At 41.6% G+C, this 25,721-nt stretch overlaps 4 protein-coding genes across 4 annotated transcripts in view; 2 read left to right on the forward strand and 2 right to left on the reverse strand.

The window, feature by feature from the left end:
• The window catches only part of LOC107186645 (carboxyl-terminal PDZ ligand of neuronal nitric oxide synthase protein), a 34,610-nt gene extending 30,079 nt beyond the window's left edge, over nucleotides 1-4,531 (reverse strand). The window contains exon 1 of the mRNA XM_015574559.1: nucleotides 3,860-4,531. The gene's annotated coding sequence lies outside the window, so the exon portion shown is untranslated. The remainder of the gene's footprint in view (nucleotides 1-3,859) is intronic.
• Nucleotides 4,532-5,467: 936 nt separating this feature from the next.
• LOC107186452 (diphosphomevalonate decarboxylase) lies at nucleotides 5,468-7,692 on the forward strand. The gene is made up of 9 exons (XM_015574314.1): nucleotides 5,468-5,534; nucleotides 6,062-6,132; nucleotides 6,203-6,270; nucleotides 6,340-6,386; nucleotides 6,452-6,603; nucleotides 6,689-6,856; nucleotides 6,936-7,229; nucleotides 7,304-7,465; nucleotides 7,543-7,692. The coding sequence occupies exons 1-9, from the start codon at nucleotides 5,483-5,485 to the stop codon at nucleotides 7,690-7,692; spliced, it is 1,164 nt and encodes a 387-aa protein (XP_015429800.1). The 5' UTR covers nucleotides 5,468-5,482.
• Nucleotides 7,693-8,156: 464 nt separating this feature from the next.
• On the forward strand, nucleotides 8,157-8,920 carry LOC107186612 (acyl-coenzyme A thioesterase 13-like). Its single transcript, XM_015574509.1, has 3 exons — nucleotides 8,157-8,325; nucleotides 8,454-8,638; nucleotides 8,711-8,920. Exons 1-3 carry the CDS (start codon nucleotides 8,245-8,247, stop codon nucleotides 8,865-8,867), a joined length of 423 nt encoding a protein of 140 aa, XP_015429995.1. The 5' UTR covers nucleotides 8,157-8,244; the 3' UTR covers nucleotides 8,868-8,920.
• Nucleotides 8,921-9,819: 899 nt separating this feature from the next.
• On the reverse strand, nucleotides 9,820-24,394 carry LOC107186506 (peroxidasin). Its single transcript, XM_015574381.1, has 5 exons — nucleotides 23,936-24,394; nucleotides 14,831-15,348; nucleotides 13,348-14,116; nucleotides 12,319-12,673; nucleotides 9,820-11,999 (listed from the first exon to the last, which is right to left on the reverse strand). Exons 1-5 carry the CDS (start codon nucleotides 24,124-24,126, stop codon nucleotides 9,948-9,950), a joined length of 3,885 nt encoding a protein of 1,294 aa, XP_015429867.1. The 5' UTR covers nucleotides 24,127-24,394; the 3' UTR covers nucleotides 9,820-9,947.
• Between the last annotated feature and the right edge of the window lie 1,327 nt (nucleotides 24,395-25,721).

Genomic DNA, 25,721 nt, shown 5'->3' on the forward strand with positions numbered 1-25,721 from the left:
CATCTTTTTCTACGAACACGACGATTTCAATTCACGTCGAGAGAGACAAACACAGCGAATCGACGGTTCATAAATCCCAACGGTTTCCCCGAGCACGGTTCGTTCCGCGAAAAAAGAAAAAGGTAAATGACACCGGGTTCGTCAATTGGTGGATAGCTGCGCGCGGAGATAAGCGCGCTCCGAATAGGAAGCAGTTTTATTACATCCGTTTCAACGGCCACGGGGATCTGCCCCGTCGAATTGCCGACGCGAAGAAAAACGTTCGTAACAGTTCTCCGACACTATCCGCGAGTAGAAAGTCATATTTCGCGGAAGGAGACGTGACTAAGCCGTTCCCTAAAAAAAATAAAATCTCTCGGGAGCCTTATCGATGCTCGCGCGCCACACGTTTCTATTGAACTATTCGCCTTATTCCCCATAGGCTATTCAGAAAATCCGAATTAATCCCCTCTCGGTAGAATGTAATTTACGGTCTTTTATGCCATAAAATAATCGATAAAATATCAGAGGAAATTGAAGAAAAAAAAAAATGTTATTACCCTTTCGGCTGATTTTCAAACAAAACGCACAATGGGAAAGAAATAAAAAGATATCCACAACACAGAATGTTTAACAGTGTTAGGACCTGTAAAATAAACAATATTCAAAAGACTTCGAGATATCATGTATAGACCACTTCTTTCGCCGTTTCAAGAAATATTAGATTCTACTTAAATCCAGAATTTATCCATCAAGTGCCTATCGTCTGGAGCAACAGCGATATGATGTTATCGATGAACACAGGGACCAGACTGTTTGTGCCACAATGAAAGAAAATCATTTTATATCTTTAAAGTCTGTGATGTCTCTGTCAAAATCACACAAAAGACGGCGCATGGGTCTGCAGTGACTCCAAACTATGCGTGACTTTCATTTGAAAGAATTTGCAAATTTAATTATTTATATTTTCGTAATATGTTGGAGGAGGCCCTTACCCCTACATTTCTTTTTCCCCTAGAGGAAAAGCCGAGTTTGGTCCTAAGTCTACAATGAGAAATATGGAATCCGTCATTTTGACGGGTTCGGCAGTTCTAGTGTTACTGACGAATATACTCGAGATAAACATCGAAAGAGTTAGAGAGACAGTGGCGCACGGTCGCGTCGGGACGCGCAGAGTTCAAGTACCGCCGGAGGATGCATCTTTGTGCCGCGGCCGGGGCACACCTGAATCAAGGGGCGTTCACACGAGCGCGCGTGGACCGAACAAAGAGGAACGTGCTCGCTTAGATACGACACTGGCGAGGCCGTGGCTATCCCTGCAGGCGCGGGGCAACTATAGAAAACGGCGAACGCGCACCGCATACTCATTCCCTTACGTCCGTCTCTCTCTCTGTGATCCGTTTGTAATGCGACATCCATCGTGAATAGAATCCTAGGAGCAAACGTGCTCTAAACACAATCTCCCGTATAATCCCCGACTTCTTTTTCTCCCAACGTCGCGGACAATCGGGGGGGGGACTCGATACGTTTAGAATTAGATTTTCAAGATGGCGCCCGAGCGATCGCGCAAAAGGGGAATTTTAAGTGGATGAGTTTCCATTAACTTCCTGTCGGTGCATTCATAATGCAAAGCATGTCACACAGAAATACACCGGGTTCCCACTTGGTTTCGTAGATTCGAATATGGATTTTCGAATGAATATACAGTTACATTATTTTTTATTCAAGTGAAAAATTATGAATTCCGAACAAACAGAGGATATTTATTAGAATTCACGACGTTAGATAGTAATATACACAAATCACTATGATTGATAAATACATCGTAAACAGTATCGAAGACTAGAAGAATCTATAACTTGGAACGGTTTAATTCACGTTTGTTATGACATAGTGGGTTTCCCTTAACTCACCGCGAACATTATCTAAATTTAAAAAAAAGGAAAAGAAAAATATGCGAAGAATTTGTAAACACGGAATGAGCGATAATTTTTGTAAAATCTTTTTGCTCGCGGAGTTCGTAAATTTCGTACATATTTTATGGGGGCGGTTGGTGAACGGGGGGGGTCGCTGTTTATAAATATGGCTGCTGCCTCGACCCGTCGGAAACTGAGTCAAAGTGAAGGACCTCGTTTAGCGCTCCACGTGCTATCGAACGCGTTTTACGGGCTGTGAGCATGTATCTCGCTACTTTCGCACAAGTCGTTAATTTCAGTGCGAAATCTATCGGTTTTTCTTCGCTTCGCAAAGAAACACGCCGAAATTCAAAACCGACAGGAAACAGCTGGCCGTGCGTGGAAAACGAGCGGGGAATATTTACTAGGTTGAATTCAAGCGTTCCCCGCCACCTATGAAATGCAAAACTGTCGCATACTGTTCTAAATTATTCAGTGGAAACGATCGAACTGTTCGAAACCAGTGTGTCTAGGCGATGCTAAAGTCAGACGAGATTCTGCTGGAATAAGAAATGCCGATCGATACCGTCTTGTATCATTCGATATTTGGAAATAAGAAAACAGTGCAATAAAGTAATTAAATAACTAATAACAGTTCTACATTTATTATGTCCAGCAATAAGTAATTTATTATCTGTATTAATAAACTGATAGTATTGGTTTGAATTCAAGATATTTTTCCGCCATTTTGTTCTTTAAGAGTGGCACATAGTGTTGAGTAATGAGTAGAAGAGAGATCGAAACGCTACAGGCTTTCTATGTGCTTAAAAGTAAATATTGAATTTTCACACAAAATAATGCATTACTTATTGGTATACCTAACAGCTTCATACCTGACCTTCCAGATATTATTCTATAATTAACCCTTGTGTAGGCAACCGGGTTCCCAGGTACCCATTTATAAATTTTCACAATTTTTTTTTGTTCCTGTCTAAAACAGCTCTTGGTATATTATAGGAAGGGAAAACTAAGAGTTGCGGAAAGGTATGAGAGTAAAATTATCAATGTTTATCTAAACTGTCGGAATAGGGATATTCCGATTGCTCAATAACCGTGAATATTTTGGTTGCCCAGACAAGGGTAAAGTGACTCGTGAGTTAAGAAAATAAAAAATCAACGGCTAACGAGCTCCGTGGGAACTAAGAGGCGTCATGGTACAAGGAGTCCCAAAATAGACAATGCAATTCGGGGGAGCTATTCCTTTCGGAAAAATAAATTAAAAATATAAATGAAAGTTCGTTTTACGAGCTTTCATATTTGAAAAAGTTTCTCGTTGTGAAGGATACGTTACTCGAAATGTTTGAGATTCTTTTAAATTTAACTTTCGAGGTGTCAGGGTTACCATGATTTTTTTTTAGAATAGAACGTGATATTTTTATGACATTGTATTTTGTGGAAAGTTATGACTAGATAGTGAATTTTATGCATTCTTGTTATTTTCATATCTGTAAATCACGCAAAAAGGAAGAATCTTATCGAATAATCAACAGGACATCGATTTGATTTCGCACTTAATAAAATTATCAAATAATAAAACAAACTTTTCTTTGATTTTGGTTCTCGTAAAATAGTTGATGAATATCAAATTTTAATAAAAGTCCGTAGTCTAGTTATGCTTTTTCATCTGCAGAAAAATTCTTTAAATCAGATCGATCACCGTGTATAATTACCTAATTAACACGTTAACTATCACACCATCATGATCGATAGTTAGCACTACTAAATTACCTTAAAGTAAACATTCAATTCCTGACCAATGTCACCCAGCATTTTGTGAATTACTTTTCCTAGTGGAAACTTCGAAGTATGTACTTTACTGCAACATTGTCATAATGCCGCGAAAAACTTGGTCAATCAACGTGCTACCCAGAATAAACGTCTGAATTTGATCGAAACATTTAATTAATCGATTTGAAAAATCTTACCTGCTAGCCGATTGGACGATCGAAGCCGGACGGTCCTCATTAACCGTTTCGATTCTTCTTCCTGGCGATAGCGACCGAACCGCGGTCCTTGCCCGAAAATCGGCTCCCCTTGTGAACGCAGCTTAACGGTGGAAGGCAGGCCAGTCAGCCGGGAGAAATATGCACACATTCAGGTTCCGCCGTTGGTGAAGGACCAGCCACACTGACGCCCCATGGCGCGATCCAATACACTCGCCTCCACACACGTACCCGGCTCTCCCTTTCCCTCTCTTCTTTGAAACAGATGACAGAGATTGACTCGGTCACCGTAACCCACCAAACGTTCCACAGGAGGCACCTTCACGTCCGCGAAATTATTCGACGGTACGCGACCACTTGATCTTCTTGCACGTACTTGCAACCGGCTCCATCGGTCTCCTCTCTCGGCCTTTTTCGTCCTGCTAGTTTTCTTTTCGCGCGTCCTTTCCTTCCCACCGGAGGAAAACACACGCAGATCCTTAGCCGCACGATACACGCGCGCGCGTTTAACCAGCGATTTCCAGAGAAAGGGAACGACGTGTGCGGATCCGCGAAGCAAGCACGCGCGAGATAACGAGGAAGGGATGCAACAGCCACCAGAGTCTTCGGAATCGCGTCACTACCTTCGGCTATCGTCTTTTAATAACGTCGAACGACCACGGCACCACAACGTCGACGGACAAGCACACCATGTTCCTCCACCGAGGTTCCAACACGGATCCCGTTTCCTCTTGTTTCACAACGGTCTCAGAGGCTCGCGGACGCTGTCACAGGACGCTCGCATTGTCTGTTTCCGAACGTTGTTTGCTTTCTGCGTTGTTGTTCCCCTGCCGTGCGATCGCGAGGAAGGAGCGCGCGCTTCAGAGAAGCACCGTGCACGCCGTGCACGTTCGTGGTACGTACAGCCCTCCGGAGACCGTGCAAATCACCCCCACCGTCGACTGACCGGCATCGTCACACTGAAAACCGGCTGGGTAATGCGTGATCCCCCCCGAGCACTTAGCGGCAGTGCCTCGCGGTCACAGCGACATCTGTCGGCGATACGGCTACCGTGTTCCCCGGACCTGTCGATAAGAAAGAAAATTACTATGTATTTCTATTGATTTTTAACCATAAATAAGTGATATTCTATAGATTGGTGTTTGTTCAAATTTTAAATGGAGACAGTCTAAAGTGCCTTTTATGATAGATGGTATTGCTGATACGAGAGAGAGAAATTTGATTTGTATTTAATATTATATATATATAATTTTTTTTTTAATTACACATGTAGTGTTAAGTGAGGGGTAATTTCACACCCGATTTGTAGATAAATGTTTTTGTAATAATACAAAAGGGAACAAAATCGATTGGAATATTCTGGATACTGTAATAAATTAGGAAGCGTATTTCACATGTAGCGGATGAGTACAATGTATATTAGATTTAAAAGAAACGATTGAAATTTAAGGAATAGATTCATAAGACAGGGTTTGCCTACAGAAGGTACAATCTTGTTGAGCAACAGTTCATGGTTGTTTGAATATAAATACTGCGCGCGAGATAGGAATGCACTATTCGATGATACACGCTTATGGAAGTGGAAGCCAAGTGAAACTTTGAATCATGAATACCGTTACCTGTATAGCACCTGTTAATATTGCTGTAGTAAAATATTGTAAGTATTCTTTTCTAATTTCTGTTTAATTCTGGTAACGAAATTATGTAGTGGAACTGTTATAATTCTTGTTAAATTGAAATTCATACAAAAGATATTTATATAAACACTTCATTGCATATCGGTTACTTTGGTCCAAAGAGCAATCAAAGTAACATCATTCTACAATTGTATAACAATTCACAACTAATTGATTTACTTAGATTAGACATGTTAACAAAATATGCGATTGTAATTGTCAATTATTTTTCGAATGCGCGCTCTTTTGGAATTTTTAATTAATTTTGAATCATGTCAAAATATTTCTATTGTGGTACAAATGTTGTTTTTAATCTCCAAATTTAATCCAAAAACGCATTTTCTTATCGATTATTTTACGCTGAGATAAATATACATTTAAAAGTATTATAAGCGGCATTATGCGTGCGGCCTTGTACGTTTTGAATTTAAATAGATAGCTTGAAGTATTATTCAAATAAGTTGACGGAGGGGAAAATGAATACTCCGAAATTTACAATTCTTTACAGGGGGAAAACGAGATGAAACACTGATATTACCAGCAAATGATTCTATAAGTGCCACTCTAGATACAGCTCATGTAAGTGTGTGACATTGTTGCTAAAATGATACAAAATATTATATTTATTTAAGTGTATTTTTACTTTTAGCTATGTGCAAAAACCACTATTATGGCTGCTCCACATTTCAAAGAAGATCGTATATGGTTAAATGGAAAGTAAGTTTTAATATTTATAAATTGTGTATATATAATAAATTACAATGTTGTCATGTTACAATTTTTCAGGGAAGAAGACATCAGAATTCCTAGATTGCAAAACTGTTTAGCTGAAAGTAATTGGATACTAATATATTAAGATCTTTAAAAATTTCAAAACTAATGTAACATATTATTTTAGTTAGAAAACGTGCAGGACTTTCCACTACTTTAGGTCAATGGAAAGTTCATATTTGTTCAAAGAACAATTTTCCAACTGCAGCTGGTTTAGCCTCCAGTGCAGCAGGATATGCTTGTCTTGTTGCTGCTTTAGCAAAGATATATGAAGTACAGGTATTGTTAACAATGTATAGATTTTTATAGTGAATGATACATAAAATTGATTATACTGTTTTTATTTCTAAATAATGTATTCTAGGGTGATATTAGCTCGATTGCTCGTGTTGGCTCTGGTTCAGCATGTCGTAGTGTTATGGGAGGTTTTGTAAGATGGCATATGGGTTCTGACCCAAATGGAAGTGATAGTGTAGCAAAGCAGATTGTACCTGCCACCCACTGGCCAGAAATGAGAGTCTTAATATTAGTCGTATGTACTATAATTTGATTATCATTTGAAATTAATTATTTTATATTGTGTACAATCAGGATTGTATATTTTGCTGTAGGTAAATGATGTACAGAAAAAAGTATCTAGTGCAATTGGAATGAAAAGAGGTATGGAAACATCAGAGCTATTAAAATATAGGGTAAAACATATTGTGCCCAAAGTAGCAAATAAAATGGAACAGGCGATAATTGAAAAAGATTTTAAAACATTTGCTGAACTCACAATGAAGGATTCTAATCAGTTTCATGCAGTTGTATTGGATACATATCCACCATGTGTTTACATGAATGACATTTCACACACAATTGTTGATCTGATACATTCTTATAATAATGCTGTTAATGATGTAAAGGTACTAATAATATTAAGGCGTTTTATTCAAAATTTTCAGAATGTGTATGTATATTAGAACTTGTTCTGATCCAGGTTGCATATACATATGATGCAGGGCCGAATGCTACTTTATATCTTCTGGAAAAAGATGTACCAGAAGTCATGAGCATACTAGATCATTTTTTCCCACCATTACAAGATAATTTAGTAGAATATAGAAAGGGATTGTCTATTGAAACAATTAAACCTTCAGAAGTAAATCTTTCAGAATTGATTCTTTTATGTAATAAAATAATTGTATTAACAAATAACTACTCCTTAATCCTTTTCAGAACTTGTTGGGTAAGATAAACATTCAAAAACAAGTACCTGGATGTTTTAAATATATTATTTATACACAGGTTGGTGATGGTCCTCGATATCTTAAGGATCCCAAAGATCATCTGTTAAATAATAATGGATTACCTGTTGACCATATTTAAATTTTTCATATCAGTACGAATATTTATAATTTAAATACAATATAGTAATATATACTTATTTATAAAACATTGGTAACGGAAAATAAAACTCTGAAAATAAAAGATAAAGTTGTTTGCATTATTATTTCCTGTGTTTACTACTTAATATATACTTATCCTTCATCTGTTGAAGGGGAAGGGTAGCAGATTCATAAACAGATGTGAAATGGCAATAGGTGATACTACTTAAACTATTTAAAGAATGGCATAATTTAACTATGTTTGAATCCATATCGTAGTAAAATTATGAAAATAGTTACGTGTCCCTATTCTACAATTCATGAATTGGTAGTGAAAATTTCCTAGTGCGTCGAAGTATGTATCTTACATACATTCTGTAAGTGTCTGTAGGTTACGTTGTCGTGAGTAGCAAAATGATAATAATAGGTATATAAGTAGTTCCATAAGCATTATCAGCAGGTAAAAGAGGCTTTTAATTTATAAAGGTGTACATTTAAACACATTAAGTAAGTAGTTCTTAACCGACGAAGTTTAAAGTATTTAATCGTGAATATGTCTCGCGGTATTGAATTAATTAAGACTGTTCTCGATAAAATATCTAAGTCATCCAATTACGGACAGTGTTTGAAAAAGGTAACTTTGTGATACATTCTGCTTTCTCTACAACATAGTTTTATCTTAAACATATGTTAATCAATTAAATAGTTTATTTTTCATTTTTGAATTAAATTTTTGATAATATCTTCTAATTCTTTAAATAGCTTGAAATAGTCTCAGCAGGAGATGGAAATTGTAAGGCAAAATTTGTTGTTTCTGAGGAACACTTAAATATGGGTGGTACTTTGCATGGAGGTTTTACAAGTACAATTGTTGATTGTATTTCTACTTATGCTTTGATGACCAAAGATGAATGTCCACCAGGAGTTTCAGTAGATCTAAATATCACGTATGAATACATTATCCTATTTTTTCTTTATTTTTGGGGTTGTAGTGATATGTGATAATAATTTATGCATAGGTTTATGAAACCTGCACTTCTTGGTGAATTGGTCACAGTAGATGCTAAAACTATACGTGCTGGGAAAAGATTAGCATTTCTTGCAGTGGATGTTACCAAGAATGATGGGAAGGATATTATTGCTCATGGGCGACACACAAAATTTATTGGAAGTTGAAATATACAAGAAATGTAGAAGTATATATTATATGTTGCTAGTAATCACTGCATAGAATATTTTAAATTGAATAACAATATGTTATAATACCTAAATATTGTGCAGCATTTTTTATGTGTATGCAATATGTATACAGTTACTTAAATGAATACAGCTTATGTATTCAATATTGTATTGTGTTCTCTTGTACTTGATATTAAATGAACATATTATGACTAAAATATTTCTTTTACTATTAAAAATACATATTATAAATCATCATAATACATAGTATAATGTTTGATGGCACAGGATTATGAGAAATGCAATTGCTGGTGATAAGGAAATGAATGATGTCATATCTGTACATATTAAGTAACACATATACTAGTAATTTTATCTGCAAAAAGATTTCAGTATTCATTTGCCGAGTACAGATTATATTATAGTAGTTTTTTGTAATGTTAATGACCAATGTATAAAACGTATACAATTACATAATAATATGTTTGTATAAAAGAGATCCCTTCAATGTAATGACTAACTATTCTCCATAGCTACTAAAATAGAATGCACTATTATCGTATAAAAAACGATTACAAAACTACTAGAAGTAAGGAGCCATTTTTTCATTTCTACAATCTAGAATTCTAATCGCACATTGAAAATTTGCGTTACAGTAACACTTTTTATACATAAATAATTTCATCTAAATTGATGCAGAAATGTGTCTACAAAACATTAGCAAAGCAGCATATAATTCTTTGTGGTCCAAAATTGGTTCTCATTACTTAAACAGGCAGTAATTTAACCATAAAGTGTAGAAAAATCCTTTTTCCATTTTTTAAAGACTTTCCAATGTCTTTTTTTACAAAAAAAGTCATACATGGGACTAGAAATGCGATATCTAAATAATAAATCAAAAGTACATCAAAGGACAACAAAGAATCAATCCGTGCACTGTACGGTGCAGCTTCTACAAATTCACAGTGTATGTACATTAATAAATGCGTAAAATTAATAAAATACAAGCGCGTCTAAGTAAATAGAAACGGATAAGAGTCCAAGTACCACCCAGAGAATGGTAATTTATCTACCATCCTATTTCATATTTTTCACGTTCTCTAAAAGCGACCTCAATTCTTCTATCTTACGAGACAAAGTCTCGGCTAATCTTGTAAGTTTTGTAGTTTCCTCTTGGGTCTCCTCGATCGTCCTTTCTATATACTCGATCCTCTCACCGGGATCCCGCGTTGCCAAATCGTTCGCTAGGTTACTCTCCGGAGGCATGTATTTGGCAGCGCCACGCCGGAAACGGGAGATCGTGTTACTATGATCTTCGCAACCGTCGCAACAATCGGACCAGACTCTCAGGTCCATGTACGGCAGTTCGTCGCAGGTGACGTATTTATTTTCGCCCTCGGGCAGAAGGAACACATTTGGTTGTACGCGTTTAATATTATCGCCGTTATCACATAAAATTCTCGCCAGACTGGTCTGCTTGATCTGCGCAAGTTGTTCCGGCTTGAACACCGTCGGACTCTCGTACCAGAATCTATCGCCGTTCCTGGTGCGTCGGAACTGTTCCAACAGAATACACTTGAACAGCGGTCCCACTTTTGCGTTCGGGAGCTGATCCTCGAGAACACCGCCGACCCACACGTCTACGTTCCCGGGATGACCGTACAGCTCCCTCATCTTCTGTCTGACCCTGGCGTTGCGTATTTCGCCGGCCAGGTCCTCGAACGTCTCAGCATACGACATATTGCAGAATCGCCGCCATTCCACGTACCCCGGAAGCGCATGATCCCTGCCACGTTGGATGTTCATCGAGGCCAGATCCAACGCTACCGCGTGAGCCGTACGGAACAGTTGCTCGGTCAATTCCGAGTTCAAGTTCTCCTCGGGTAACTTCAATTTCGCGGGGGTGGCGAACATCCCCCTTAATAAAGGATCAACGCCGCCTTCCTCCACCAGCCGCCACGGCGCGAAGAAAGCATCTCGTAGAAGGAGGGGCCCTTGTGGTATCGATTGGAAGGACTCGTTTAAACGTTCCAGTCGCGGTTGGATGAGGGTATGACCAATCCTGAGAGCCGCGGTAGCGAAAACGTTGGCCACACTGGCGTCCACATTAGGATCGTAACCCTTATAGGAGTCGAGTAGCTCGTCGGTCGTACCGCCGAAGACACGGGGTATCCAGTACTGATAGGTGATGTGCTGCATCTCAGCGCCGACGATCTTTCTAGCCTCTTGATACAGTTTCTCGCCGTTCCAGTGCGGGTTCATTTCACGGAGACTACGAGCTATACGGTTATGCTCCCTCAACCATATCGTGTGCATCGCCAGCAGACCCACCTGCTCGTTGCCTCGAATGTCCCCGGTTACGAAACAGTTGATCGAGCTCTCCAGTGGATTTCGCCTGCAATCGACGAACTGACCGGATGAGTACGGTAGAAGTGCTTTGTGACCGGGTATAGTTGATCCTTCTCGTAACAGGCCGTGATTCGTGGTAAAGTCTCGGAGGTGTTCGGCGACGTCATCGCCGTAACCGTACACTTGAGAGGCGTCTATGTAACTGGGCAACTGATTCAGTTGTTCCCTGGGAGAGAAACCACCCCACAGAAGACTTGTTGCCCCTGATCCGCAAACGGCGCTGGTTCGTATGAAGTCGATGCACCGTCTGTTGTTCACACGCGGATCATTCGGCGGGATCTCCATCGGGAAGCATGGCGCGGCATTGTCGCAGGATTTCTTGCAGTCGATCCCGTCCCAGGATTCGCTGGAGACCGCGGGCAGCGCGTGGTCCATATCGTGATCCAAGAACTGACCCCATTGCATCACCATATGGGTGATCGTTTCGTCGGAGGTCACATTCTGCGTTGTTATCAAAGTGGTCGAGATCAATCGGGCCGCGGGCTTTGGGTATCCATAGTAACGGCGACCTTTCTCCCAACCGACTGGCGTCGAGAAACCGTTCTCGTAGATCGGTTGTAAATTCCTGCGGAAACCGGTGTAGGACGAACCCCAAGTAGGATTGCGTAGATTGTTGCAGCTGCCGTCTATGCTCCGGTATCTGTTGTGGAAGCACATATTCGTGCAATTCTGACGACGCCTGTGACCTGTGCATCCGGAAAGCCTCTCGATTTCTCTTACCTAAGGTACGAGAATAAAAATAACTGGCAATGACGGGGATGTCCGATGATTTTGGAAACAATTGAGGATACACGGGTACTCGATTAGTCATTAAAACATTAAAGTACTGATTATATACGAGGCATTTGAATAAGCAGTGATTAGGAGAGTTGAATCTTGTTCGCCAATTATACGAGTACCAAGATTCTAAGGTTCGTGACTAACAATAAACGTCCCCGGCCGTTTTCCTAGTGGGAGCAGCTGTACTTCGTCGATACTATACAATCAGGCACAAATGAAAATTATACAACAGCAATTAAGGTGATAAATAAAACTGCACCTGCTCTGGTGTAAGGAACTCCTCGTATTTGTACTGTTCAGTGGCATTCGCCTTCATACCAGCGTTCACCATGCGTCGTATATTAACGAGGGTCCGTTCGAAAATTTCGGCCGGTCTGGCCGCAGCCCGACCACCGGCGTTCGGGTATCTCGCGAGCCGGAATGGGCTCACCCGTTCTGTGGGTCGGCCCCCGCTAAAGAGACTCGTCAGCGTGTTATTAATCGCACGATCGATCTCGTCTTTGGCGTCCTTGAATGCCCTTATCACCAAAACATCCGTTGTATCTGGTTGGCGAACGCGGACCAGGGCTTGGGCAGTGGCGCGACCGTATTCGTTTACGGCCGAGCATTCGTACCTGTGCGCAGAATTTGTTATAGATTACCATCTACATACCACAGGAAATCAAGACATTACGAATGAACTCGTGATCTCAAATATAACTCCAGTAAAACCTGTTTGAGCCCCCCCGCCCCCACACAATTTTGAAGGTAGCGTTTACGTCTTTAACATGGACACTTTTCGGTGTCCTAAGTGCCTTCACGAGTTATAGTGACTTCAGGCGTGACCCTTTCAGTTTGTTACTTTTTTAGGATTGTACTTATTTGGTCCCACTTACTGTCTTCTACTACATGTCTGACATACCTTTACAGATTTGCAATATTTTGTTCTTTACAGGATATAAAACTATTTAAGAAGATAAAAAATGTATATTGTATCTGCCCGTTTTGGTATATGTCTACTTTTGGGGCTCCAATAGCCAAGGCTCCAAACATTTGTAGGCGTGGAGGATCCGAACCCCTGCTGTTTGTACGAAGTACATACAAGCTATACATGTCCAGGGTGTTTGAAAATTTAGTGACATAATTTTCAAACACCCTGTACATATAGTTCGTGGTTGGCACTATACCCTCATGCCTCATTAAGTTCATCAGAATCGATGATCGACACTTCGCAATCGGTATTGACGAGGGGTTCAATGGTTTTGTTCGACCAAGATCTCGTTACGCCATTGGTGAAACAAAAGCTCACCTGCCAGTATCCGCCGAGGTGACATTGTAAAGGTACAAGCTCCCCCCACGGGACACTCGTACCCTGTCCCCTTCGACAGCGGTTCCGTCCTTCTTCCACTGTATCAACGGTTTCGGGATACCCTCGACCCTACACGGCACCTCAATGATGGCGCCCGGTTCCGCCTCCATGTCCTGCGGCTCGTATGTCAATCTTGGCGGACTGTAGGTCGAGTCGACCACCTTCAGATCGGCGCTGGTCTCCGCGTATCCGTTCGAGTTCCTTGCCCGGCACACGTATCGGGCCGCGTCCGATTCCTTCACCGCGACGATACGCAACACGTCCCCGTCGTCCTCGATCGCGACACGACCGGCCACGCCCAGTTGCCTGTTGTCCCGCCACCATTGGACCCGCGGCGCTGGTACACCCTCCACCTTGCACGTGAACGTGACGTCCGTGCCGATCCGTACGGTTTGCGACTCCGGGAGCTGGGTGAACCGCAACGACGGGGACACGGTGATCAACGCCCTCGCTTTGCGCGACTTGGTCGAGCCCATCTCGCTTTTGGCGACGCACTCGTACTCGCCTGTGTCCTGCTCAGTCGCGTCTGTTATCACCAGGGTCCCGTCTTCTTCGATCGCGTAACGGTCACCGTCGACCGGTATCTCGTTCGAGTCACGCATCCATTTGATCTCCGGGGTCGGGTCGCCGGCGACCTCGCAGCTGAACGTGATCGTGCCGCCTAGTCGGACCTCGACGTCCTGGGGACCGGTCATGATCTGTGGCTTGGCTGGAAATGGAAGACGATGGGATTTGAACATCACCTACTTTACGTTACTTCCGATTTGTCAGAAGGAAGTGTATTGGAATATTTAATGGACACAGAGGGGGAGACTCGGAATGGTGGGAGCAAGGCAGACAAGAGTGTTCTTGGGTCTTTGGATGTGTTTCGAAAGTTGGAACATATAATCATTTGTAGTTTTATTTTTCGCAGATGACATGTAACTAGAGGAAGATAGGGATGAGGTAAAGGAAGCGTGGACGTCCTTTGGGTCCCTGTTATTCGACCCGTTGGTGATATCATGTACCTTAGCAGACCCTGTCTTGATACGGAGATGTCTGAGGATTGGTCGAGAAAGCTATATGTAGCGAAGGTTGTGACGGTTACAATGAAAGACACGGGGGAGCGTTTCATCTTGGGCCTGCTGGTGGAGCGGAACTTGCCTTACATGCGGGGATATTTCATGATCGGTTATGGACAGTATATGTGTATATAAACTGACGATGGATTGAGTAGCAGCGAGAAAGTTATTGACTCAGGATCCCTCTAGTGGCGAGTACAGAAGTATTGTCCTAGGAACCCTCTGGTGGCGATTATAGGAAGTATCTGTCGCGCACATTTGTGAAGTGAGGACCATTACTACCCGCGAATCTCAACATTCATGCGATTCGAAACTGTCCCATTCCAGGATCCTTCGAAACAAGGAAGCTCGAGTTACTCAACTGCAATGGAAATCATCGGGTGACATCGTCGTTAGGGATCGTCCTTTCATTTCCCCCGGCGACTGGCACACCGCCGCCATTTCCGACGGATTGTTCTGCATCCGTTGCAACAGCCACACGAGATTACAGTCGCAGACCAACGCGTTGCTGTCCAGACGTAGCCTGGTCATCGGGCCGACGTTCTGAAACGCGTCGGCGGGTAGATGATGGAGCATATTGCTGTGAAGGAACAACCGTTCCAGGGACGGAAGCTCGTTGAACGTGCCCTTCTTGATCTCCCTCAGTCGGTTGTAGTGCAGATACAATTGTTCGAGCTTCGGTAAACCGGCGAACGCATCGGGGGATATACGCTCCAGATGATTTTTGTAGAGATAGAGGATCCTCAGGTTCGGCGCGCCCTCGAACGTCCTCGGCGATAGGTGTCTGATCCGATTGTCGTTCAACAGCAGCGTGTGCAGCTGCGGCAGCCCGTGGAACGAACCGGGCCGTAGTTCGGCTATGTTGTTGAACCGTAGATCACTGAAAATTCCGTGAGGCTGTTACTGTTGCTACGATCATGTCAACAAAAACAAAGGGAATTAATGAACGGTTCGAAAAGAATACAGTAAAACTTGTGTTGGTACCTGAAAATTGAAACTGGGGCCAGGGTAATTACTAAGTAGAGTAATCGATTCGGAATATAGAATCAATGCGTGATTCTCTATCAGTGTCTCCAGTTTCGCGACATCATTAAGCGCTACATACAATTATTGTTCTCGGTTAACTTGCCTAAGATGGAAACTAAGGATCAGAAAATGTTTCAACGACTTAGATCTCGGATTTGAGGACCAATTTTGTTAGTAGCTATATCAAGTGGTATGCACTTCCACGATTCGGTTCTATCGTTTTTAGGCAGAGTTTGATGTCATAAGTACTTAATTTTCAATTTTTTAGTAATGATCAATTCACGAAGATTCTCTCAATTATTTCAGCTCACTCGGAAGTATATAACGCGAAATTTCAGCTTCTATGGCGATTCGTCCCTGTTTCGCTCGAGTTCCCGGCAAAACGAACCATTGGAAGATCAGCCGGAGCGATAAAGAGGTTAAAATACCGGCGCGTCGAACTGAGAACTCGCCCGGCAATTTCGCGGGAAGAGAGGGAGGACGAGGGGGAGGGGGAGGTAATGCGCAACGAGTCGAGTAAAATCGTTAATTAAGAGCTTTGCGCTTTATGACTCCGATCTTTGCCGCAGCGAACCGTGTAATCGAGGCCCCCGGGCTGCCCTCCCCGGACTTTATAATCATTTGTTTCACGACAGGCGCGGGCGGGCACGGAAAATCTATTTCTCGTCGGTGACTAAGACCGTGCAAAATGTTTTCGCATCGGTGACCTTTTCAATAAAATTGAAACCGGCTCCAGTCGATAGTTCATTCGTCGCCTTTATATCCGTTCTATAGCATACGCTCCCCATTCGTGTCGGTCCAATTGTATTCCGAGCCACGGCTCCGAGGAAATGAGTACAGTTTATCTGTGAGCTCTGAAGCTGACAAACTCCACGCCAGTTACTTATCAACAATGGCCAATGATTGTGTTATTGTCGAAGGGTAATCTATCCAAGCTTAACAAAAACCGAAATTGGAGATTTACAGAAGAAGAAACTGAATTGGATCAACCCCGAACCGAGGGGATTTAGATCCATCTACGTGGAGATCAAGAGACACGAAGCAAACCAACGTAGAAGTCAGAGATTGGGATCGGGAATATCCAAGATCAGGTTATGCCAGGATTAACCGACTCGACATGAGATGGAATAGGATCAACAGAGCCGCGAAAATCCTTGGACTTAAGTATGAAACCTGTAGGACCCAAGAACACATACCCTAAGCATTCTGGACTTAAGAACCTATGCTCAAAGCTTTCTGGGACCAAGGACCTATGTATAAGGCTCTCTGAACCTAAGAATCTAAGCTTGAGAATATTTGAGCCTAAACACTCATGGCTCAAGGCTCCCCTGAATCAAGGACCCAAGCCAGAGATCCTCTGAAACCAAGTAGTTTGGCTTGGAGCTTTTGAATTTGCAACGTTTTAGGTATTGGTCCTTGTGTCTGGAGGGACCTTGAGTCTAAGGGATTTTAAGCATGAGTTTTAGGGTCCAAGAAGTCTTGGACGCGTCTTAGGTCTCTACTGGTTCTGCACACTTGGAATATAAATAGGCTCGAATCATTGTGTCGTCAACACGGCTACGGGTCCGATCATATTGTGCAAGGTGAATTACAGATAAGATTTCCCAAGGTACGAGGAACGGAAAACACACGGGGCAGAGAAGAAATTCCCTTTCACCGAACCGGCCCGGCGGCGGTCGTGTGCTTTGACACGGTTGGATTAATGACACGTGATATTTGCATCGGCCCGCTTCAGCAATTCGCCCCGTGTGTACGTGTCGACGTCCGTAACTATACGCAACGGTTCGTTTAACGTCGAAACAGCGAATTGAAACACGATCCACGTTGTTCTACGAGTTATAGTATACATATTTCCGAGAACATGTTGCAGTTCCAGTTTCAACCGTTTTCCTTTCCTGACTTTTTTTTTTTTTTTTTTTTTTTTTTTTTTTTGAACGTACATAATTTATTATATCTCGTAATACCGTGTCGAATCGGTAATAATAGCGTTTTCGAAGTGAAACAATTTTCTTGGATCACTGTATATAGGTTCAGTGACTTTCGCTTGAATGACGGTTCGTTAATAGCTTGACCTATTAATACCGTGTATATTGCCCCGATAATTTCTCCAGTGGCTGCTGGAGTATAAATATCTTCGGTGTTTGATATCGTAACATCGCCGCGAAGGAGATCAGGATATACAATCCATCGAACATCAATAACCAATCGTCCTTTTTTCCTTTTGTTTTATTTACCAGACGTCTTCCCGATCTATTTGGTATCCTCGGTCGATGTAATGAAAAGTAATATTTAATAAAAGCTGGATTATAAGCTATATGTTAGAGACTTTCCATAAATTAACTCGATATTCATTTATTCGATTATTGAACTTTCACTGATCGATAACGGTTGGATTATTCACGTCGGATTATCGACATAATATTTCCGTCATTCGTTTAAACGCCGTCGGCAGAACACGCGCGATCGACGCGATTAGAGGCTGTCACGGATTAATATTAACGGGGCACAGGTGTTATTATGGCTCGCGATGATAAGTGGCAAGGTAAACGAACGATCATAATGTACGTGTATCCTGGGAAAGTCTGATTTCTCCTCGAATTGCAAATTGCACTTCTTTTCGTCAGAATAGAATTCAAGATGGCGGCGGACGCGTCAGGAACAAGATGGAGGACAATACGATTGCTTGCGAAATATCCTTCTTATTTCATCTGATATTAAGAAAACTAAAGAAGACAACTGTGTATTTTTGCAAGCTGGAACCATATCCAATTGAAAATTACAGATAATGGGCGTTACACGTAATTTATACCTTGGAAATTCTTCAAAATGATGAAACAGTTATCCGTTCGGTTCGATCGACGACCGAACGCCTATTATGGGTAGTGACCCGAATATCGTGTATCCTTAAGCGGTCGCCGCCGCTTCATTGAATAAATATATCTTTGTTAAATTACCGACATACCCGTCAGATAAGATCGTTCGATCGATCTCTGAACAATCAAGCCGTGGGCACACATTGTGAAAATCGTGCTGAAAGTGACGCAAGAACCGGCGTGCAGATGATGATACCACTTACAGCAGAGTAAATTGATAAAATATCGCGAGACAATGCTTATTCAATCGTCAAGCTTATACATTAATTACATAAACAATATAGGGTGGATACATCACTAAATGAACACGCACCAGTCAATGAATACTATGTATATGCACATGTAAAACGGAGAAAATTAAGTTATTAACATAAGCCAATGATTAAATATTGATCTTTTTCAATTTCTTTTGAAAAAGTTCAAATGAAATATTCATTTACTGGCTAACGTTCATTCACTGGTGAAATATGTATTATTTCTTTTTAATTTAAATAAATTACATTTTTCCAATTTTTCAAATTGATATCTATATGTTACAAAAAGGTGTAGATGTTAAAAAATCTAATTTTCATGTGCCAACTATTTATTAACATTTCACAAACGCAAAACATATATGACAATATTTGCTTCATCCGGCGCCTGGGTCTATCTAAACACTTAAACGAGAGTGTTCGTTGACGAGTCACCCATGACTCTGCCATAGGACCTTCGACGGTCAAATACCAAAGGTCGAGTCAAGATTCGGCGGTTCGTTTTAAGGAAGATCTTGTATAAATTCATAAAGAATTCATATTCTCCAGGTCGTAAAGACGAACAAAAAGGGGTCCTCAGAGCTTTGCTCGTAAAAATCTGGCGCAAAGGAACGAAGACTCTCGTTGCCTCGGGCAATTTCAATTGCGGACACACGAGAGTCTGGAGGAGCCGAAACCGGAGTATGAATAAAATTACTGTTCGTTACGTGGTGGAGACTGAATGTTTTCATTGACTCGAACAGAGATCGAGTTACGTGTTCGATCGAGACACGATATTATGGCCGCTTCGGAATATTTTTTTCCCTATCGACACGACAATGAGGACTGCGAAGATTAAAATGATTTCGTTAAAGCGAAGCGTCTTGACCCGAGATGTTAGAGTGAAAGTTCGTTCGGTACGCTGCGGGAAATAATTCGACGTCCAGGAGGGTTTAATGCGTCGCGGACGTGAATGTCCTTCGAGCCCTGGCTGCTTAATAGACGCCATTTTGAAAATTCTCGAATTATTATTAGACATTATTATAAATTTATGCTCCTAACAAAAATTCAAAGTAATTTCCGAATTTCTTGTCACAACGAATGAAGAAAGGGTTAAAAAGTATGTTTCTACTCATTTTTGAAAATTTTTCGAAAACTGTAGTCTTTACCGAGAGTTTCGATTATTTTTTCAGGTCCAATGTAAACGAGGTCCAGCGTGAAAATAGGCATCAGTGAAACGTAAACTGGGTAGGTCGGTTTATCGGTGCTCGAGAAGCGAAATGGTTTAGCAACGCTGTCGGCCTTCCTCGGTAATTCCTTAATATAAACGATTTATCGCGTTCGAACGTGTTTTAATTGCCGTGGAAACCGGAAGGCCGACGGCTGCGGCGCGTATAACATCACGAAGCGTCTGAAAAATCGAACTGACGATGATCCAACGACGACAGCCAGCCCATTAGTCATTCCACCGTGGTTTACATGGCGCTCGGACGACGGATTAGATTAATCGGGGTACGTCCGACAAGTGTACGAGATTCAATTTCTAATTAGATCCGTGACGAATACCGTCGATCTTTCAAGTTCTGCTTTGAAACGATCGATTTTGCAAGACGAATACAACGTGTAATGAAAAGTTCCTTTATTTTAACACTAATTAGAACTGTTGTATATGCATTATAGATTTCACAGCGCCTTAATCTAATTTTTATATTTTTCTCCTTTCCATTTGTGACGAATGCGTTGAACTATAATTTGAATTTAGTACGTTTTCCCGCTCTTTCCGTTAAGAAAAATGGCGCAGGATGTCGGAGACTAATAACGTGGAATATTAAAGGGAAATTTACCCCTGTTTTTACTTGAACAAAGGATACTAAAAAATGATTATAATTACTCTGCACAAATAATAAATTATCATTTGAAAAGAACGATTGTTCCATGTTTTTCAAAAGAAACGAGGATACGAGTCTTTTATTTACGGTAAAACGCGTTCCAGTTGCAGAAGATTAAATCAGGGGACTGATGTTTGCTATTCCAAATGACTGTCGAAACGATTGAAAAGCAATGGCTTGTGTAATAACGATTCCGTTTCATTACGCGGAGGCGGATAATAATATCGAAGCTCGTCTCTGAGTCATCCCTTAATGCAAATGGTTCATCTTTCTTTCTCTAAGCGAGATTTAATTGTCATTGAGCAGACCGATGTTCCTGCAATTAGCGCTTCAACTAACCGATCAGTAATTCGCCGCTGATCGAATCGTGAAACGCGTGGAATTGAGAAATTACATTCTAAACAGACGAAACGTGACATTTCGATAGCGATCTTGAACATCAGACAATTCAACTTTCATTCAGCTTTTTTCCCCCCCGACTTTCATTCAGTAGTCACGAGAAACAGAAATTTTTCGTTTATGTGAACGCGACACGACGTTCATTTTTTTCTTCGGAATATTTTCACAGACAGTGTGAACACGATCGAAGGTAAATATTTAAACGAAGTCCTTAACCCGATTGAGGGTGACAGAGACGATAAAATGTCCCGACGTGTAAATACATGTCTGCAGATACCGTGTTATCGTTTTTTCACGCAAGTAAACCGGAGTATCCACTTCTTATTCTATTATCCGAATTACCGAGAAAACACAACTATTCGAAGACGGTTTTGGCGCCAATCTAATTTCATATTATAGTGTTCGGAGGAAACAAAATGGCGGACCCTCATAGACTTTCTTGCGATAATTCGATTTCTATCCCAGATAGCACATGACGTCTTGAAGACGCCTTAAAGCCGCCTTAGACCTACAATAGCCGTAAAATGGGCGTTTTCAAGGCGTCATGTGCTATTTGGGATGTATGTATTATATGTACAATACCTTTCTAACTTTACCTTTCATTTTTATTCATTAGTATTATTATATATAATTTTTTAATAATATGAACGAACGATGCAATTTGGGTAGTTCTACGTATTCTGGTGCTTACAAGCATCTTTGACGCGAAAGGGAAACGAGAAGAAAGAGGCACAGAATGTGTATACCAGGAATATTCACTCCTACAGAATGCTCGTGTGATGTCACGTACCGAAATGTTCGATAAGATTGAGAACACGCGTTGCGAAATAATACGAGAGAGTGAGAAATAAATTGACCTTCGCTAGAAGCTGTGTAGCTTCGACGAAAGTTCAGGAAAGAAAATTGACATAACTACAAATATAAACAACGTAATAAGATAATATTCTACGGTAACTGAGGATGTTGAAAATCAAGCTACAAGCTAAAAAAAATAGATCAATAAATAATAATAATCTTAAACTCAGTTATTGACGATAGCCGTGTTTCACAGAACTTTCGTGTCGTCTATCGACGTAGTTAAAGGGTTAAAATCATCCACACTGAGAAAGGTGTAAAGATTGTTTTAATCTGCATATCATCCAAAGTGATCAAATGAACAAAATAAAAGCAGTCCTCACTTTTCATGAAAGGATTGCGGATGAATCATCCGCGATGTATGTACGTCCAAAGTGGAAATTCGCTTTTATATACCTACGTACACTATGTATATATAGCTGAAACGACGAAGCAGTCATTCCTATTTTAACCGTATCCAAAAACACCTTGCTGTGCAAGTGTACACGGGGAAATTTATTCCAACGTTCTCGGGACACTGTTACGAATAGCGGTAAATATGTACAAACCGTGGAACAAGGATGATTCCTAAGCTGCACGAGAAAACGGAGGCGAAGGTAAGTAACTCGAGCGGATTTTCTTCCATCGCCGTAGTAGGGATACAGGAATGTGTGTATTTAACACTTAGATCCACCAAAGCAGCCAAAACGACTGCTTAGCACGCTTTTGTAACGATGATTGAAATGTTAGAAGACATTTTTTCTCAGATCATTTACAACTTATACACTGCGTGGCACAACTATAAAAAGCACCCTAAAATTATCAACTCTTATGTATTCTGATTAAACAAAAAAACGAAATAAGTATGCCATGTCTGAAACTGTGTTGAGACATAATGTCGCTTCAGAAATATATGTGAAGATTATATTCACTAAAAAAAATAGTGGTTCGTTTCTATTTTAACCCTTTCAGACCTGAATCTTTTTTGAAAAGTAAAAAAATATTTGATTACACGTCTCAACTAAGTAGACTGTTTAGCTGATGTTTTGTTAGAGTTAAGAAGTTTCGTACAGCCAATCGTCCAGAAATGTTTCAGTTGGCGGGTTAATTAGAAGAATTTGAATATTTTCAAAAGTTTGTCGTACGTCTATCGATCCGATCGAAACAGACATACCATTGTCGTGGGTAGTTCTGGTGTTGATAAGTGTACACGTTGCTCTGTGAAGCGTGTGCTTGCGAGGACACGGTTCAAGAGATCATAATGTCGACCGTTTAACCGTGCACACAAAGAGCACAAGGCCATTAGGTGGTGCACTTTAAGAGAACGTAACCCGATTCTCGACCGATATATATTTTTTTTACACTCTTCTCTTTGTTTCCCTTTTCGTCTCGTTAATTCAGCTACTTCTTCCAAGGGCACGCGAACCGCGTGGAATCGGAATTAATGCTGCCTTAGGGATATTAACGAAAATCCCCGACCAATCAGAGCGCGAGTCTGCCGGCCGAGTTCCCGCGGTAACGTTAGCTATCAATCGCAGCGCGTATATATATCTAAGAAATATGTTTGTTTTTATCTTCCATTCAGTATCCGAAATTCTTTATACAGATAACGAATTTGCCCATCCCAGGTCAAAATCCTCCGTATATACATACATCGTCCGATTCGACGATTCAATTCACCGCTTCCCACGCAGGTAAGTATAAAGTATACACATTCCCGACCTGGAAATACTCGTGAGCGCGACCTACACTGTAAATTCCCCGATTATACACAATCCCGATTTCTCCTCCCCCGTCGATAGGTCGCTGCAGGGGGGGGGGATTACAACGGTTCTAATACACGGGGCACAGTGGAGCAAAATCCTAAAGACGTGACAACAATTTTTGTTTCTGTCACGTTTTGGGGATTTCGCACCACAGTGCAGCGTAAATAAACTCCAAGAACGGGCGTACTAGGATCGAGACAACATAATACATGTACCTTAGCGAGCAATCTCGGCTTCCGTTAAAGGAAAAAGCGAGATAGACGAAGGGCCTCCTACCATTTAGTTTCGGGAGTTATTGGAATTTATGCTAAATTAACGAATTCGGTTTAACATTTATTTGAGTGCTTGAAATAAATTTTCTAGGAGACTTTTCTTCCATGTCGCTTTTTCCCCTAGCGGAATCGGAGATTGCTCGCGAGGGTACAGGAGAATCTGTAAATGAGCACTTACAGAACAGTGGTGCTGGCCGGAACACGGGGCACCCGGTTCAGCTTCTGAAACATGCACCGAACCGTGCTCACGAAGCACACGCACTTATGCGGACACTCGGTCGTCCTGCCGTTCTGTTGTCGTTGGTGTTCCACGGCCGTCGCCGCTCCCAGGAGCAACAGGACCCACCACAAAACCACCAGTCGCCTCATGGTCCCCAGCCGACGATTTAGTCCCCGTAAAATCGTTCACGCCGTTCCACGGCACGTGTTCGTCATCGAGAAACGTGAACACGTTTTGACGTGCCCGTGGGATCACGGCTGAATGATACTTTCACCTGATTCGTCTCTGGAGATCCTAACGATGTATCCTCTCTCGAAACCTTTCGAAATAGAGGCTCTTTAAATTCTTCAAGAATACGCCGACAAGAATATTCAAAATTCTTCAAGAATATTCTCCAGTTGAGCGATCCAAGTTCCTCTCGTTTTCGGTGTGTTGACTTGGTTATATACACCTGGGACAGATTCTTCAGGTTCCTCCGAGGAATTTATTCACGGAGCTTCAAGGATCTTTCGGGTTTTCTTCTCTTCTTTCGCTCCGTAGAAGGTTAATATCACGTCGGGAGGGGAAACAATGCGCGTGTATCGTCTCCCAAGGCGGACGAAGGAAACGTCGGTGACAGAAAGTAGGTTCAGACGCGCACGTTGGTACGCCGCCGCTGCGTTCACGTCTCGTCTCGTCTCGACGCGGCAGCTCGGCTACTACTGGAGTCCTACGCGCCGTGTACCCTGGAGACCCTAGTGTATAACGCGCGTCGTTGTACCGAGAGTGTACGTATGAATACGACAGCTTTTCCTCGGCGAGTTGAGCCAGCCCCCCTCTCTTTTTCTCTGGCCCTCCGCGTTCTTCGTGCATACTGGTTCCACCCGGCGTTGCCAGGAGAGATTCCCTACCGGTAGGGACAAGGTGACGTCACATAGAGCTACATAAACACAAATACGACATGTGTGTATACCCCGTGGTAATACTGCCCTCTGTAGCTCAATTGTCCTAACTAACAATTTTTAATATCCAAGGAAAATGTGGTTTTATCGTTTTCTTTGGGCCGTCCTTCATCTTCATCGTGAGGTATCTTGATATAGGAATAGATTTGAATGATATTTATTTCATTTCTTTTTGTCCTGATACTTATGAGCGGGAGTGTACGTGTACAGGGGGCTTATAACAGTACTCATACCGAACTGTAATCAAGTCTGGCCCATCCGATGGTAATGTTGACCGGCGTCAGTATAATCGGCGATCGTGTTCGCCAGGGATCGAGCAGACGTTATAATCGATGTTGACGTTACGTGGTTGAGTACACGTGATTCCAGGAGAATCACGATACCGTGCATTGTTTGTGATCTCTATAGGAAGTGAATCGTGGAGATGTGCATACACCGTGTAGACAAGTGTTCGTGAAGTATTAACCCGTTGTGCGCTGTAAGCTGAGAGGCGAAGAGTGAATATTTTCGTCCAGGAATATTTAAATTAATTTATTATCGACAGTGTGTGTACAGTGAAGTCTAGTTTCGAATCTTTTCTATATGATACGGGTACCTATACTGTTCTGCTTTTATAAGGAATTACCTGTTCAGGAATTAGATATCATATTGGGTCAGTGGTTCCCAATGCTATCGAAAAATATACAAATATAACAGACCACATAAGTGTTGTAATTAATTATGATGGACATCGGTGACCCCCAAGACAGTGAGCATGTTACAGTGATTCCTCGATGAATGCGACACGAGCAAAAATGTTATTC

This window comes from Dufourea novaeangliae, unplaced genomic scaffold (assembly GCF_001272555.1).
Source record: "Dufourea novaeangliae isolate 0120121106 unplaced genomic scaffold, ASM127255v1 scaffold65, whole genome shotgun sequence".
Classification (NCBI taxonomy): domain Eukaryota; kingdom Metazoa; phylum Arthropoda; class Insecta; order Hymenoptera; family Halictidae; genus Dufourea; species Dufourea novaeangliae.